The 17,574-nt window shown below is 34.7% G+C and overlaps 1 protein-coding gene across 3 annotated transcripts; it reads right to left on the reverse strand.

The window, feature by feature from the left end:
* Positions 1 to 1,569: 1,569 nt before the first annotated feature.
* Positions 1,570 to 16,498, reverse strand: Zw (glucose-6-phosphate 1-dehydrogenase Zw). 3 transcript variants are annotated; one of them, XM_014236766.3, is made up of 5 exons: positions 15,865 to 16,498; positions 4,065 to 4,180; positions 3,842 to 3,988; positions 3,556 to 3,773; positions 1,570 to 2,961 (listed from the first exon to the last, which is right to left on the reverse strand). In XM_014236766.3, the coding sequence occupies exons 1-5, from the start codon at positions 15,905 to 15,907 to the stop codon at positions 1,905 to 1,907; spliced, it is 1,581 nt and encodes a 526-aa protein (XP_014092241.1). In that variant the 5' UTR covers positions 15,908 to 16,498; the 3' UTR covers positions 1,570 to 1,904. The 3 variants fall into 3 exon arrangements, with proteins under 3 accessions (XP_014092241.1, XP_036215391.1, XP_014092250.1); XM_036359498.2 differs by lacking the exon at positions 15,865 to 16,498 and adding an exon at positions 12,790 to 12,946; XM_014236775.3 differs by lacking the exon at positions 15,865 to 16,498 and adding an exon at positions 4,958 to 5,112.
* Between the last annotated feature and the right edge of the window lie 1,076 nt (positions 16,499 to 17,574).

A 17,574-nucleotide genomic window follows, 5' to 3' on the forward strand; every position in this document is an offset into this window, starting at 1 on the left:
TCCTTAGGTTAGGTTAGGTTAGGAGGTCGATCCCAGAAGGGATCCCACTTTGACAGCTTAAGACGCCAGTCCGTTGTGATACCTACGACTCCTATAGTCCGGATCAAAAGACCCTTACAAGTCGACAAGACGTCTTGTGTTGACTACAAACTTGTTAAGACGGCCAATATCCATTACGGATAGGTATTCAGGACCGCCAAACGTGTGATTGCCGAGATATTTCAATCGACGCTAACGGAGATCCAACCCGATCCCATTCCGATGTGAGCGGGGCAAAGGTGCCCCCCCTGGCTAGCTCATCGGCTTTGCAGTTTCCAGCGATTCCGCTGTGACCAGGCACCCAAACGAGCCTGATGTTGAAATAGCCAGACGCTACCTCTAAAGAGAACAGACACTCCTTGACTAGCTTTGATTGCACGGTACGCGCGCTCAAAGCTAGTATTGCTGCCCTACTATCAGAGTGAATGCTCACTTCTACAAACGAGGCTGCACTACGCAGCAGTACTTCTACCGCCGCCTTAATAGCAGCCACTTCCGCCTGAAAAACACTACAGTGATCCGGTAGCCTGAAGCTAAGACTGACGGAGAGCTCCTTACAGAAAACCCCCCCTCCAACCTTCCCTCCTAGCCTCGATCCATCCGTGAAAAAGCTCACCGCGCCTCTTCTCCAACGGCTTGTGGGTGGGAAACATGTCCCTCGTTGGGATATGAGCGGAGAAGGAACCGCCTCGAGTGGCTACAGTGACGCAGTGATCTATATTTTCCGGGATGCCGCTGAAGGCGGAAAGAATTTCGGAGTGCCCTTGTTCGGACCTCTTCAAAAGCCAAGCTTCCCTGAGTCTTAAAGCACACTTCGCGGCAATGCACCTACCGGCAATGTCCACAGGAGCTATGTTTAAAATAGCATTAAGAGCTAGTGTCGGTGTGGTCCGCAGTGCACCGGAGATTCCGATGAGCGCCGCTCTTTAGACCCTTTCAAGCTTTTTAGCCAGTGTGGTCCTCTCGAGCGCCCTCCACCAGACGAACACACCATAGAACATTATTGGCTTAACTTAGGTGAGAGTCCCCACCTTTAAGAAGGGAAGAAATTACAACGAAACCGCCATTTTAGCCTGCAATGCGGAAATACGAATAATGTAAATTAATTAGCTATCTCATAGCAACTAAACTAAATATGTTCATTCAAGTTTTCCAATAACTTACTTCGGAGAACTTTATATTATATAACATAATATATTTTGTGAGAGAACCAAACCTGAGACCAATAATCCGAGTTTTCGGTCGGGTTTTGATAATATCAGCTTATTCAGAATCAACTGTTTGGATCTCTCCGTTCCGTTTGATATTAAAAAATTCCAAGGACAGAGTAAGTGATTGAGCAGTAATGTCCGCAAAGTCGTCGAACAAAACCCACATGGTCTTTCCGTGACCTTCTTTAAGTATAACGACCACAAGAATTTTTAACTAAAAATCAACACTGAGTTTGTAACTCCGACCCGAAAATTTTAATATTTTTCTTACCTTCAATGCGTTAGGCTCGGTTTCCGCAGCCCAAAAAAAAACTATAAATTGTTGTTTGAACTTTTTTTCAAAAATTTACTTATAAACTTATTTTTAAATCCATTGCTCCGTTTACTTAATTTATATGGTATATTATGAAATATATCGTATTTGCACTGAACAAGTATAAAAGTCAGTGTTTTTATCGCACAATCCATTCATTACATCATCATTTACAAGCTACGAGTACATTTACAAATATATATATACAAGTATGTATTCAAAACTGTACATATGTATAACTACTCTTACACAACCATTTTTTAATAGTTTAAACAATTGCTTAGGTGTTTTATTTGTCTTTTCTATGCATTTGTATTGTTATTGGCTCAATCGCGCCGCTCCTACTTCTTTCCATGCCACTTGTAAGACCCATAGTATTTGAAGTTATTTTCCCCCGTCTTCTGATCAGCCTCTTTAGGGCCACGTGAGCCAAACACATAAGGTATTGGTTTCACTTTAGTGTTTTCGATCTCATGCAGCACAGGCGTGAAAATACGCCACGCCTCGCGCAATTCATCCGAACGCACGAAATGCATTTGCGAGCCACAGAATACGTCCAAAATCAAACGTTCGTACGCATCCGGCAGATAGGAGTCCTTGTAGCGATGCTCATAGGTCAGGTCCAGCTCAGTCTCCTCCATATCGAATGTAATGCCGGGACTCTTGGTCATCATTTTGAAGTATAGAGCTTCGCCGGGCTGCACGCGTATAACCAACTCATTACGTTTGCTGTTACCTTCAAAGATATCACCGGGCACATCACGATATTGTATGCGCACTACAGCTTTGCGTTCGTTCAGCGCTTTGCCGCAACGTAAAATGAACGGCACACCCTCCCAACGTTCATTGTTGATACGCAGCACACCCTGTGCAAAGGTGGGCGTATTGGAATCCTTCGAAACGGTCGGATCATCCAGGTAACCTTCGCGCGCTTCACCCTGGCCCTCGGGATTGCCGACATATTGTCCCAAAACCATGTCGTCCAATGTAAGTGCTGGAATGCTTTTCAGTACCTTAACTTTTTCATCGCGTATGTCATCGGGTTGGCAGGAAGTTGGCTTCTCCATGGCGACCAGCGATAATATCTGCAGCAGATGATTTTGCATGACGTCGCGTATGATGCCGAATTCATCGAAGTAACCGCCGCGTCCCTGTGTGCCGAAGGGTTCCTTGAATGTGATCAGCACCGATGCAATATTTTCGCGATTCCATGTTGAGTTAAGGATTTTATTGGCAAAACGTATAGTCATGAGGTTCTGCACCATCTCTTTACCCAAATAATGATCAATGCGGTAGAGTTGTTCTTCATGGAAGAGCGAGGCGAGATGATCGCTCAGCTTCTTTGATGTGACATCGTCGCGACCGAAGGGCTTTTCGATGATAACGCGGTTCCAGCCGCTAAATAGAAAATAAAAGGAAATCATGTTAGTGGTCGGAGCTCAATGTATGGATACGAAGGCGGATATGGATAGGCAACTCAAAGTTGGAAAAGATGGTTTCTGCTATCCTGAAATATTTCAGTTTAACTTAAATGGAAGGGGTGACCGGGGTGCACGGTGGGAGCGAGAGAACAGTTTTCCGTACATTGAAGAAACAAATTGGAATGAAACACGTTTACTAAGAACTACCGTCTACAAAATTCAGAAACTTGGTTTCTAGAGTAATAAACTATCAATTTTGGCCTATTCGCCCGGTACGCCGAAGATATGACTGTCGAGATGTTTCGGTAACATTCAGCGGTTAGGCGACCCGAAACAGAATCACAAATGAAGGTCATGTGAAGTTCTGCAGAAATATATGTCTACATTTGAAAAAAATAACTAAACATGAGAAAACAAGAATTCAAACCATTGATTTTTGCGCGAACTCAACCAATCAAAATTTTTAGGCGCTTTTTAAAAATTTTAGAAACTTTGACGACGACGGAAGGCACGAGAGTTTTCTACACGGTAAAGCTAGGGTGTGCGAGACAAAGGTTCATTTGTTACTCACCGTTCAGAGAGACAAATATCCTTAATATTCACAGTCACCTGTTCGAAGACGGATGGCGGCAAAGCCAAGTAGAATATGCGATTACAATTGTAACGGCACTCCAGACGCTCCAATTGTTCCTTCAAGGCAACAAAGTCGCTGCGTTTATCATAGCCACCTGCCGCATATGCGTGACATTGCCAGAACTCCTCATACTTGGCCAGCTCGTGTGGTTGCACCTGAGCGTAAACAGAATTATGTAAAGCTGTTGTGTATATAAATATGTATGCCGTTAGTTTTGGCTTACCTTCATGTATGGATGACACTTTGCACGTAATTCCTCAATCGAGAGCTTTGAACGCGCATAACCGCAGAAATTTGTAGGTTTCGGCAGCAAATTGTCACGGAATAGCCACCACAAGGTGGGGTAGATCTTCTTCTTGGCCAAGTCACCCTGCGTAAAGTAGAAAAAGCCGGCACTTTTATTTTACGTCGGTTTTAAGACGCTAAAGTGTGCAGGTTTCACTTACCGACGCGCCAAAGATGACGAACGTGTGCGGCACATGAGAGTCGAAGTGTGTACCCTCGCACTTCATGGTCGGATTTTCAAGTGATTTGATGATGTGTTCGAGTGCGGTTTCCTCTTCTGTAATATGAAATAGAGTTGATGTTCAATAATATTTCATTTTGTGGTGAAATAGCTTTATTATACCCTGAACAGGGTATATTAAGTTTGCCACGAATTTTGTAACACCTAGAAGGAAACGTCGGAGACCTTACAAAATATATACATAAATGATCAGCATGATGAGCTGAGTTGATTTAGCCATGTCCGTCCGTCTGTCTGTATACATACAAACTAGTCCGTCAGTTTTTAAGCTATCGATCTGAATTTGCACCTCTCCTATTCTCACTAAGCTAAGCTGCTAATTTGTCGAAACGGTCGATATCGGACCACTATAGCCAATAGCTGCCATACAAACTGAACAGTCGGAATCAATTATTTGACGTAATATCATCACAAAATTTGACAAGGATTATTATTTAAGACAATAATGCAATCTCCGAAGAAAGTGTATAGATCGGAGGACTGTAGCATAAGGCTGCCATATTAACTGTAAGATCGGAGTAAAGTGTTTGCATGGAAAACTTTTTCATTTGACGACGTAACTTCATGAAATTAGGCGTGAGTTATTTTTTACGGCAACAATGGAATCTCCAAAAAAATTGTTCAGATCAGATCACTATATCATATAGCTGCCATACAAATGGCACTATCGGCATCAAGTTCTTGTAAGGAACCTTTATATTTGTGAAGGGTATTACAGCTTCGGTGCAACCGAAGTTAACATATTTTCTCGTTCTTTTTTTTAAATTTGTTTACAAAAGACATCAAAACAATTTACACAAACTTTTTTCTAACCATAAAATTATGCGCGATTTTCACAATTTTTTTGTACTAAATCCATATACTATAAGCTTATGCTTTTATATTTCACGCTAAACTTATTATTTTAATTAGATGAATAATAATTGTCATTAATTATTTAATATTTCAACACTTTTATTGCCGAAAGTTAAAAACGCAACGTGCTTTATATTATTAATTTTTTTTTTCAAAATATTCCTTCTACACGTTTTGCCAGTGCGTACTTAACGAACTGATCCATTCGCGGCGTTTGAAAAACTGAATGGAAAATCAAAGCGCTTGACTCTTGAGAGCACACCGATCGTGCCGATCGCACGTGTTATACTAATATATATCTATTTTTATTTACATATGCTTAAACAATCGTACATATATTTGTATCTATTTATCTTCTAATTGCTCGAAAATCGCGTAAACTTACACACATGCAAGGGTTCAAAAGCAGCGCCGAGTATCGACAAGTTTTGGGGAGCCAATACGGCGCAACACAAATTCATGCGGAGGGTGTTGTTGGTACGATAATTTCCAGTCTTTAATTGTGTGTAGAAATTCTCAACGACTTTTCGTAACTAACACGCCATTCAGTGTTTTCACTTAGAACTTTTTGTAGTACATAGTTATTAGTGGACTTGTGACTTTAGTTTTATTTGCTGACGAACCCTAGGTAATATCAAAAAACAGATGCTTAGTACCCTTTTTACACTGACAGCTGATATTTATCGCTATGCGGAAGGAAGTGCGTTAAATGATGCTGAAAAAAAGTTACTAAAATTGATAAGATTCGTTATAGTATAATAATAGCCAAAATCTTGCTCACCACCCTAATTTACATATATAGATCAAACTTCACACGAACATAAAAAACGGTTGTAACAATCAGCGAAAAAAGTATTTATCGTTGCGGTTTCAGCGCGCAATTTACATTAACCAGTTCGTGTCAAATTTGCACTTGAGTGTATATATTGTAATATGTATTACATTGTGTAGAATTGAAATCTTTTTATGCCTCTGGTTCAAATCTGAAGAATTACCGAAGCGTTAAACGCAAAATTTATTTTTTTAATCATTAGCCGAACAAGCCTCGGTAGTAACTCTACACTCGGCTAACGAACTAAAGTCTGGTCTATAGTTTATACCGAAAAATCTGGCGCTTCGTACTATAGTTCCACTGTGATTCAGTTTGGCATCATTTACTGAACTATGTAGTGACAGGTAAAGTCTAAGATATGCTTTTGGTTACCGGCCTCCAATGTTACACTGGAGACTTTGTCTGCCAGCCGATTTAATAAGTCTCTTTAAAATCAAAGTCTTGACCAACATAAAAAGGTGCTCCTAAATTTTTAAAAATTTGATCATAAACGCTTTGCACTTCTGCTGTAGGTAAATATTCGAAAACATCACACGCAGATATAATATTTTAGTTCTATAATTTATGGTTTACTATAAGGGTTCACTATAGTGGTCCGATATCGGCCGTTCCGACAAATGAGCAGCTTCTTAGTGAGAAAAGGACAGGTGCAATGCAAAATTTCAAATTGATAGCTTAAAAACTGAGGGACTAGTTTGTATATATACAGACAAACGGACAAAGCTCAATCAACTCGGCTCATCATGCTGATCATTTATGTATATTTATATTTTATAGGGTATCCGACGTTTCCTTCTGGGTGTTACAAACTTCGTGGCAAACTTAATATAGCCTGTTCAGGGTATAAAAATCACAATATGCTTAGATATAATATCTTACTTCTAAAATTTACAAACTTCCAACTGTTTCAGCTTATATTCCAAAAATCATTGAAGAATTACTGATTATTTATTACTGGGTTCTATTATACTATATATGAGTACTTCGAGTTTAAGTTCCTTTGTTAATTTTGTACATGCACCCCCTCGTGATTTTTATTTAACTTTTGCGTCAGTCGTACGATCAATTCACATTCATTTACCTTACTTAAGGGCTCAAATGAGGCTGATTGCACTTGATGAATCTATTAGATGTACTTACTATACATACTTATATATACATTTAATATCACTTATTGACTTACAAATACATACACATGCCTAATTGTATATCGATAGAAATATCGGTGTTCATACATACAGATGGCTACTTACGTATAACAAATTAGATATTTACGAACAGCCTTATCATATATATCATATATATGGTAAAGCTATAAATAATGTACCGCTATGTTCAACATACTTGTATAACTCGAGTGGTGTGGAATGACTATTCAATGACAAAAATATATTAGGAAACAATATGATATTACAAATATTAAAAAGATAACAAATAATATAACTAAAAGTATTGCAGTAAACATGCGAGTAATCAGTTCTGTTACAGAAATGTCAAAAACTGCCTAACGAAGCATATTTTTTCAAGGTCTATAAAACGTATTTTTGACTCAAATACAACACTATTATATAGATGCAGATGAAGTTTGGTCACACGTTTAAAGGTTATGAGTTCTCGTCTCGCAGAGATGAAATGTTGAGCTGAATCTAGAACTTAGAGGTTAGTACTTGAATTCGCAAGCCATTTTGTTATGGAGTTTTCTAAAATCGAGCGTTTATAATACCAATAAGCAACAATCGTCATATGCCTTAAGGACGTCCATAACCCAGATACCAGCGATTTTGCAGGTGTGGCTTTGAAAAAATATAATTCAGTTATGAGTTTTTAAATGATACTTAAACTAAACTTGAAGCTCTGCAACTCATTTAAATTTCTGACATCTATTTTTATGCCGTGAACTTAGCTCAATATTCCCTGAGTTTGCCACCAAGTTTGTAACATCCAGAAGGAAACGTCGGAGACTCAATAAAGTATAGGTAGGTATATAAATGATCAGCGTGACGAACTGAGTCAATTTAGCCATCTCCGTCTGTATATACGACAACTATTCCCTCAGTTTTTGAGATATCGATCTGAAATTTCACGGCTTTACTCCCAATCTATCCAAGAAGCTATAAAATATAGCTACCATACAAACTAATTAATCAAAAGCAAGTCCTCGTTTGGGCAAACTTTTTCATTTGACAAGGTATCTTCACCAAATTTGGCATATATAATCTATAATCTCCGGAAATTGTTTTCAGATCGCACCACTAGAGAAATGGGTGCCATTCAAACTAATCGATCAAAATCAGAATAAAGATATTTTTATACACTTTTATGCTATAAGAAATGCATCTCTGAAAGGTATTACAACTTTGGTGCTGCCGTAGCTAACGTTTTTTTTTCACGTTTTTGTTTTATTTTATTTGTTTTTTTGTATTGATGTTTCAAGCATCTATGCACATTTTGTAGGATATTTCGTCACGAGTGCAAATATTCTGCAGTAAATATCGGACTTGTTAGAAAAAGTGCAGAAAGTGCACTAGTTCCAAACCGACCAGACTTGTATCAAGTTTTTCTATGTGCAAGTACAATAACAAATATTATTTAAAGTAATTTTAAAATATTATCGAGGGCTTTATGCAAATATTACTTAAGTCACAAGCTACATACCACTTAAGCCTGCAATTACGGACGTGTATAAAAAGTAGTGTACCGAATCGATGCTTAGTTAAACGAGTATTTGGAAAGTCATTAAAGATTTCCACTCGCAATTAACTGTGAAAATAATATGGTATATAAATAGGTATGTACACTACGCGCGAAAATAAGTGACGCGCCCCCTTATAAGCCTCCAATCACACAATTCGCGCCTCTCAGCTAAGTTATATATCTTTTTGTTTATATATATATGAGTAGAAATATACATATTTATGTTTACAAATATAGATATGTTATGTATATAATAGTACGTCTGCTGCAATTGGACGTTCGGTACGAACTCAAAAGCGAAGCGCGTTTTTTCACTCTAGTCTGGCGAAAAAGCATCAATATTATCAGCAAATTATATTAATTATCAGGCCATATGTCTTTTGATTTCCTTTAGACATATAAAGTTATCTATATTTGATGAAAAATCTCACTTCTTCACGTTTTGCTGACTAATGCTACTTATAAGCTATGCAAATACATAGTACATATATATTCATTAAAACACATGTTTTTCCATATTTATGTATTGTCACCACGTGCTAGCACACCACGGCACACACACCTGTAAGCTTTTGCGATCGTTTCGAGAGCAGCTCTCACGACATGGACTTATGCGATTGAGCGAAAACATTTTCTTAAACACGCGATAATTTTACATAGCCGCAGTTTTTGTATACTAATTATGTACATACATATTAGGGTGGAGCTAAAAAAAATTATTATTTTTTGCTTAACCTGAGGGTAGGTAACAGCTGTAGATTATAAAAAAAGAAAATTTTTGGGCAAAAAAAAAAATTTTTTTTTTAACATCAGGAGGCTTAGTTTTAAAGTAAATTTTCGAGTTAAAATTTTTATTTGTAAACATTTTTTGATAAGTGTTCTAGAAGCTGTGGAGAGTTCTCTTTTAAAAGTTATTAATTAAAAAAAAATTTTTGTGGTCATTATTGGAGTTTTAAAAAAAAGTCTTAAAGGACAACATGCTTTCCTATAGCGTTAAAATAAATTTTGAGTCCAAACCATCACATTCGGTAATTTTTATATAAATGTAAAATGTAAAAAAAAAACAAAAATGTATTTAAACCAAAAATAATTTTTTCTTGTCCAAAAAAAATTTTAACTCGAGTGCTCCGCCTCTAGATGTTAAAAAAAATCTTTTTTTGTCCAACAATTTTCTTTTTTTATAATCTACAAATTTTACCCTCAGGCAAAGCAAAAAAAAAATTTTTTTTCGCTTCACCCTAATACATATATAATATATAGTATGTATGTTTGCATGTATGTTTAGTATGTTGGCGAAATTTTTGAATAGCGCTACTAATATGGACATAGAGCGCCATATTCAAATACTTACATATGTCTATTCAAACAACAACATACCTGTATTTCTGATGACGACATCGGTCAGTTTCATTCATCATATACATATTGTAACATAATTTGAATTTTAAATATTTAAATTTACAAAAGATAAAACAAAAATAAACTTTGAATTTTTTAAGTTGAGAATTTTTCGAAAATAAAATTTTTTATCTGCCGCCATAACTCAAGTCAAGTAGGGAATTTAATGCCCTTAAATAACTTTCTAAGTATTATATTTTGAATAACAATGTCAAAAATTCGGCTGGAACTGGCCAGTATTTTTGAAATATATTTATACCCTGAACAGTGTATACTAAATTTACCACGATGTTTGTAACACCCAGAAGAAACGTCCGTGACCCTATAAAATATATATCTTAAAGATAAGCGTAACGAAGTGAGTCGATTTTCGAAGAGATCAATTTTTGAGATATCAATCTGAAATTTGGCACACGTTCTTTTCTCCTCAAGAAGCTGCTCATTTGTCGGAACTAGCAATATCGGACCACTATAGCATATAGCTGCCATATAAACTGAACGATCGGAATCAGGTGATTGCATGGGAAACCTTTTCGTTTGACGAGATATCTTTACGAAATTTGGTATTGATTATTTGCTAAGACAATAGTGCAATCTCCGAAGAAATTAGTTCAGATCAGATCACTATAGCGTGTAGCTGTCATACAAAATGAACGATCGAAATCAAGTATTTGTTCGGTGCAACCGAAGTTAAGTTTCTTTCTTATTTTTTTTTTTTTCGAAGATCCGAATTTTATTCCATGTAGCAACTGTAATATAAGTGTGACCGAAAAATTCTATTTACAAGTGAAATATAAGAAAAATATAGATTATGTCCAATTTTTTTTCTTTTCTAGGAAATTTTATACTGTAAATATGTTTACTGATGTTTTCAATAAGCTCAACTTCGAAAAACGTAGAAACAATTTGTTTACTCAGCACACAAGCTCTCGAAAAAAACTAATTTACTCCAATACCCAGAAAAAAATCGATTTTGTCATATAGTGTAATGTAAAGGCCAAAAAATATTTGAATTAAAGCAAATCAAGTGATAAAAATTGTAGAAATTTATCTTTTGAAAATTCATATTTGTCGCTTCCACCAGATAATCGCGTTTTCAAGCCTAGGCAATATTCGACGAAATACTTTTTAAAAATTGTAATTAAAGTGTTATAAAAAATAAACGAAATTTTTTATTGATAACAAAATGTTATCAACCAAGCTCCACACATCACCAGATGGTCTGAGCTACTCGTACGATCAAATACAAATGTTTTCGTAGATATATTTACACAAAAGTTAATCAGTGATCTTACGCGTACATTACAATACATATATACATACATATGTAGGTATGTCTATATGTTTGTTTATTCTAAAAACTTTTCATTGCTGCCACACCATTAACATTAAAAAATAATAATTTGCATAAAGCTTTAGCATTCTTTAAACAATTGACTAGCTAAGCATAAAAGTTGCTCGCAAAAGCTTGCATGAAAGTTTTCTAGTCACTTGGCAATGACATTGCCGGTGTCATGCAAAGTGATCGCGCGATCGTGAAATATATGTGCATAGTATGTATGAGTACAATGTGAATGGTGTGAATGTCTAGTTAATTAATGTGCATACATACACATATACATACGTATAAGTGTGTTAGATTTTGAATTGGAAAGTGATTCCGGTGTTGCGCCCTTGCTTAAAACAGCTGGTGTGAACACATACTTATGTAAATAAATGCGTGAAAATGACAAGCAAAAATCATACGCTTAGTGCGGAGTAATGGCACGTAGTTTTAGTAATAGAAAAAAGATTGAGGTTAAAGTCGGGCGTAGGCATACAGAAGGTTGAAGTCTAAGCTGTACTTTTCAATTTTTTGTTTGACCTCATGGTGGCAATTATGAAATCAGATTATGCCTGCTTATTGTGTATTTTACTATGTAGAAGAAAATGGAGTTAAAAAACAACGCTTGAAAGCGAAAAATTAATTCGAAACAGTCGTAAACTGTTATATAACATATTACAAATATTAAAAACATTAAAAATACAGGTATAATACCCTTCACAGGTACATCCCTTATAGCATAAAAAGATATTCATTTAGATGTTATTCGAGCAGTTTGTATGGCAGCTATATGATATAGTAGTCCGATCTGAGCAATATTTTCGCAGATTGTAGTGTTAGCTTGAGCAATAACTTACGCCAAATTTCGTGAAGATATCTTGTAAAAGCTATATCATATAGTGATCTGATATCGGCGGTTCCGACAAATGAGCAGGATCTTGAAAAGAAAAGCTCGCGTACAAAATTTCAGTTCGGTATCTCAAAAAGTGAGGGAGTCGTTCGCGTATAAACAGGCATGGCTAAACCGACGCAACTCGTCACGCTTATCATATATTATAGGGTCTTTTCGAGTTTCTTCTGGGTTTTAGAGTATGAAAATTGTATTTAAAATCCAAATAATTTTCTTTTTTAACGCAGCTTGTAAACGAAGTATACATGCAGGCGCTACATAACACTCACTGCATACAACTTCACTCTCAACAGTGTTGAGTTAATGAAAATTTTGTTAAAAGCATAATTTCTTAACAAAATGTGTTAATTTCAAAAATGTTAAATAATAAATAATAATAATTTTGCGTCTGACTCCATAATGCCATATTTCATACATTTTAAAAATGTTTGTGTGGCTACCAATTTAAAGCAATTTTTATACAAAACTAGCATCATTAATAATTATTTAACAATAGTGAGCTTTTATGATTTTTCAGGATCTTTATTAATAATTATTTAGCAGCATTATGGTTTTCTAGGATCTGTTTGACGCTTAAAGCTATTTAAAAGCCTAACGCATTAAAATAAAGCCTATCCCTAGGCGTCACTTACCCTTCAACGTTTTCAACTTCGTTAGGTTCGTTAATATTTCTTTAAATTCTGCAAAAACAGTTTATTGCTTGCAGAGATAGCCTAGCAAAATTCAGTTTTTTTCCGAACTAAAAAATCTAACAGCTAACAGAGTTTCGCAACCTTTAACGCGCGACTTTGCAGAACTGCGTGATCACGCGTAATAATTTTATTTTGGAAATGTTGAAGACTTTTAATACGAAAAAAAATAAAGTTGTGAAATTCAACTATCGCAGGTAGAAATAGTGTGACTACAATTTGACACAAAATCAGTGGAAATTTAGCAAGTCATTTAATTAATATAATATAATTAGACCAATGTAAATTTTTTATCAAACTTTGTGTTCTTATCTTCTAGCAACTCGAATCCAAGTCGAAATAGATGTTGCAGATAACTTTCTGCTGATTTGAAAGTCATATATATATAATATAAAAGTTATACAAATATTATCAATTACATTTAGCGCGACCTTATCTCCTTCCCAATGCCACACCATATTACGGTATAAATAGCTATAAATATGCCGATAAGAAAATCGTGAAATTTTTGAGTAGAAGTCGAGCGACTCTTAAACGATTTGATTGTACAAAGGCACAAACTGTTTGTATGTACACCACAAACATACATATGTAGTATATAGTGAATTTACAATATTTTTCTTTTTGGGTTTGTAGATATGTATGCGTAAACACGACAATTTTTTAATTTAATTGCAGCTCTGCCGGCAAATCTCCTCGTCCGTTATGAATAATAAAGGTTATCAAATATTTGCTACAGGATACCCCCTAAAAATTTTTGCATTATTTGTAAGATTTATATACATATATACTTATATGTTATGTATTTATGTATGTATGTGAAGCTATATTTATTAATTATGTATTTAGCAAAGGACTCTTACTCATTTAGGGAAAGCTACACATATTGGAAATTCTTAAAAATACCTAAATACTTAATATAAATATATACATAGATTAATACCATATAAATAATTTTTTTTTTTTGTATATTTAAAAAAAATTTATAATTATTAATTTTTAAATTTATTAATATCAATATTATTATTATTATAATTATTATCATTATTATTATTATACCTTTTTTAAGTTCTATCGATGGAATAGAGCGCGGAGAACTTTAAGGAACCAAGTTGAAGAACTAAACATGGAAAACCTAATAGCAGAAATGATAGCTAGCGGCGAAAACTAGCAGCAAATTGCCTCATACGTGAAACATGTACTACGCATTAAGAAAAAGGACATGGACGTGGACCACCCGACCAATTCCACTCAAAAGAAAATAGTCAGCTTGATGCTAGCTACAAAACTGTAGGCATCCCTATAAGCAGTTAGAATAGAAACTGACCCGCAATGGGACCATCTTGGAAACCTTGCCCTGATGTAGTGTGCAAGCGGTTCTGGGGCAAGGGAAGAATCCATAATAGAAGGGGGGAGTGTTTTAGTGGGTACAGCACACATGTAGGATGTCAGTCCCTATATGGTGCGAAGTAATTTTAAACACTTCTTACAGCCTAAAGAAAATTATTATTATTAATGTTATTATTATTATTTTTATTTTTATTATTATTATTACTATTTTTTTGTTATTCATGACCACGGTTAGAATAATGCATTTAAAAAAATTAGTGAATTATCATTTAAATTAAATTTTTTTATTTTGTATTTATTTCTTTATCTTAATTTAAAATTATTTCCAAATTTCTAAACCCAATTGCCGGATTGAAAAAAAATTGTTTTTCAATTAAATTTTTTTGAGCTTGCGTACTTCGTGCTCTAAAATTGGAATACAAAATTTAACATCTTTTTCATCCAATAGTTTTCAATAAAAAAAATCGCAACCTTGTTCATGATATTTTTTAAAATATATATTTATCTGTTTTTAATTTTAATTTTTTACAATAGAAACTATTTACATTTAAAAATATCTAACCTTACACTTTTTAAACGATTCATAAAAAATTCTTTAAAAAAATTAAAATTAAAACTTTTTATACAAAATCTTTTTTGAACTTCCGTTCGGCTACTTATTTCAAGAAATTTATACATACAAGCAATAGAATATAAAAATAATTAAATAATCACAAAATTTTGCAAATAATTTTTGATGATGTCAAAAAACGCCAGAAACCACTTAGTGATTCGTTATTTAAAGAAAAGCTCGCGCGTATGTTTAATTTAAGCAATATTAAAATATCAGCGGCGGTCGAACTGCAGAGTCTTTAAATATAGTTATAGTATTATTAGTTTAGTAGGAGATGCAATTTGGTTGACCTTAAATAACTTCTCGGGAAACTTAAAAGGTTTTATGGCGCTTAAACTCCTGTTAGAAGAGTTCTAGCTTCAATATATTTTTATATCACACTTTTATATGATAAAAATATAATTTTCGAATATACGTAGTATATGTAAGTATGAATATGTATATGTACAGAAATATAATGTATTTTATACACTATTGACAAGTGTTCTAGAAGCTGTGGAGAGTGTTCTTTCTGGCTAATTAAAAGTTATCAACCTCAAAAAAAGTTTTGTAGTAATTATTGGAGTTTTAAAAAAAAGTCATAAACGACAACATGCTTTGCTTAAGCGTTAAAATAAATTTTGAGTCAAAAACCGTCAAATTCGGTAATTTTTATATAAATGTAAAGAGTTTAAACCAAAAAAAAATTTTTTGTGTCAAAAAAAAATATTAACTCGAAATTTACTTTAAAAGTGAGTGTATCGTTGTTAAAAATTTTTTTTTCCAAATTTTTTTTTTTTTTTAATCTACAAATTTTACTCTCAGTCTAAGCAAAAAAACAATTTTTTTTTGCTCCACCCTCATGTACAGCTCATTACAGCCTCTTAAACTTTTTTTATTTGGCAAAAAAAAATATTTTATTTTTATTTCATCAAGTTCGAGCCCATTTAACAAGTTTAGATCCTTAAAAGCGCGTTTAATGAAAATATGTAATTGTTTCATATTCTAGCGATTTTTACTTTCACTTTACTGGGCGCACATCTTCCTATTCGTTTATTATCACTACCATTACTTACCCTCAAATTTACCGTTGCCATTGCTAATCTGCTTGGTGGCCATGACTGTCACAATAACTATTCTCTGCGGTGCTGTAAAGCGTTTTAGTTTACAATTAAATTATTAATAAACGCTTTGCGGCGATTTTCACTCGCTACGCTACGCAATTATCTGCTCACAAACGTATGACTCGCTGACAAAGTCTCGACCGGCTGCGCCACAACGACGATCACTGCGGCTTCGAACGTTAATTGCCACTAAAACACGTTTTATGCGCAAAAATCAGAAACTTATACAACAATCGTTTGTTAGTTTGTTTGTTTGTTTCTCCACAACGGAATACCTATGTAAGCACAAGCGCGCGGCGAAGTGTTGGTAAAAACCAATGAATAGTGAATATGAAATGTTATTAAATCAAATGCACTATTGCAAAGTGATTCAACTTGTGGGACTTTCTTGATTTTTGTTGGCGCAACAGCTTAACCGTTACACATACACACACTCAAGTGTCTATACAAGTGTTTACTACGTTAGTTGTTTTTGTTATTTAAACGTTGAAGGCAGCGCGCGCACAGCAAATAAGGATTAGGCAATTGAGCGACAGACTAAATCGTCTACAAGCGAAGAACGCGGTTTGAAGACTGTCTAATTTACAATGATTCAGCTAGTTAGACCCCAACTGATGGCTGGGGAGCCAACCGAAAGCTAGCTGGCTGAGCGTAAAGCGCTCCACGTTGGCGCAGCTCAAAGAGCGCGCAATAAGTTAGCATGAAACATATATAAGTAGGTGTATGTGTTTTTTTGTGTTACAAACTTACGAGGGTGCGCTTTTAAGTAGCTTGGTTAGATTAAAAAATTAGAAAAAACGTTAACTTAAATAAAACCTTCACAACTAAAAAACTTTCCACACAAGAACTTGATTTTGATCGTTTAGTTTGTATGACAATTATTTGCTAAAGTATACCGTTATCGGCGGTTTCGACAGCAGCTGAGCAGCTTCTTGAAGAGAAAAAAACGTGTGCAAAATTTCAGAGCGATGTCGCAACTGAGTGACTCGTTCGTGTATATTACAGACGCACAGTCAAACAGACAGAGTACATATCTAAATCGATTCAGCCCGCCACGCTGATCATTCATATATTTTTTTTCTCCGACGTTTCTTCTGAATGTCATAATCTTTGTGGCAAACTTTTCAAGGTATTTCTTACCAAAAAATTACCGTTTAATGTCCATAACCTAATTCTTTTCTAATGACAAACAAATTTTAGTATTTGAAAAACTATAACAATACCTTATTGGAAAATACATACATATATTTTTATAACATATATGTACATAGTATGTAGTATGTATGTACTTTCCGAAGGTGTATGTATTTTGCATCAATATTTATTAAATTATCGAAAGCCAGAACTAATGTGTGCCCTTGTCCCGTAAACTTAAGCACGCTACTTCGGAAAATATACGCATGAGTGCTTAGCTAAATTTATAAATGAAAAAAATATCGCATAATACCTAGTGGCTGCGAGGCAGTGTGCAATGTAAACAGATAAAAGGAAATAACAACACAATAGCGCATGAAAAATGGTGTAGAAGAAAGATATGGTTTATGTAAATAGTCGAAAAATGGCCAAAAGTTCAAATTAGACACCGAAAAGTTAAAAGAAACGGTAAACAAATAAAAAAACATACGCGCAAATAAATCTTACAACACATACACATACAATTAA

The sequence above is a fragment of the Bactrocera oleae genome, chromosome 5 (assembly GCF_042242935.1).
Source record: "Bactrocera oleae isolate idBacOlea1 chromosome 5, idBacOlea1, whole genome shotgun sequence".
In the NCBI taxonomy this organism is placed as follows: domain Eukaryota; kingdom Metazoa; phylum Arthropoda; class Insecta; order Diptera; family Tephritidae; genus Bactrocera; species Bactrocera oleae.

What these genes read in the sequence shown, in the direction of transcription:
- Zw (XM_014236766.3), bottom strand. Translation starts at nt 15,907, where the DNA reads ATGGCCACCAAGCAGATTAGCAATGGCAACGGTAAATTTGAGG. An exon ending in TGGCAACGGTAAATTTGAGG is followed by an intron (nt 4,181 to 15,864) that starts GTAAGTAATGGT and finishes TTCATATTACAG; the next exon opens with AAGAGGAAACCGCACTCGAA. An exon ending in TCGTCATCTTTGGCGCGTCG is followed by an intron (nt 3,989 to 4,064) that starts GTAAGTGAAACC and finishes TACTTTACGCAG; the next exon opens with GGTGACTTGGCCAAGAAGAA.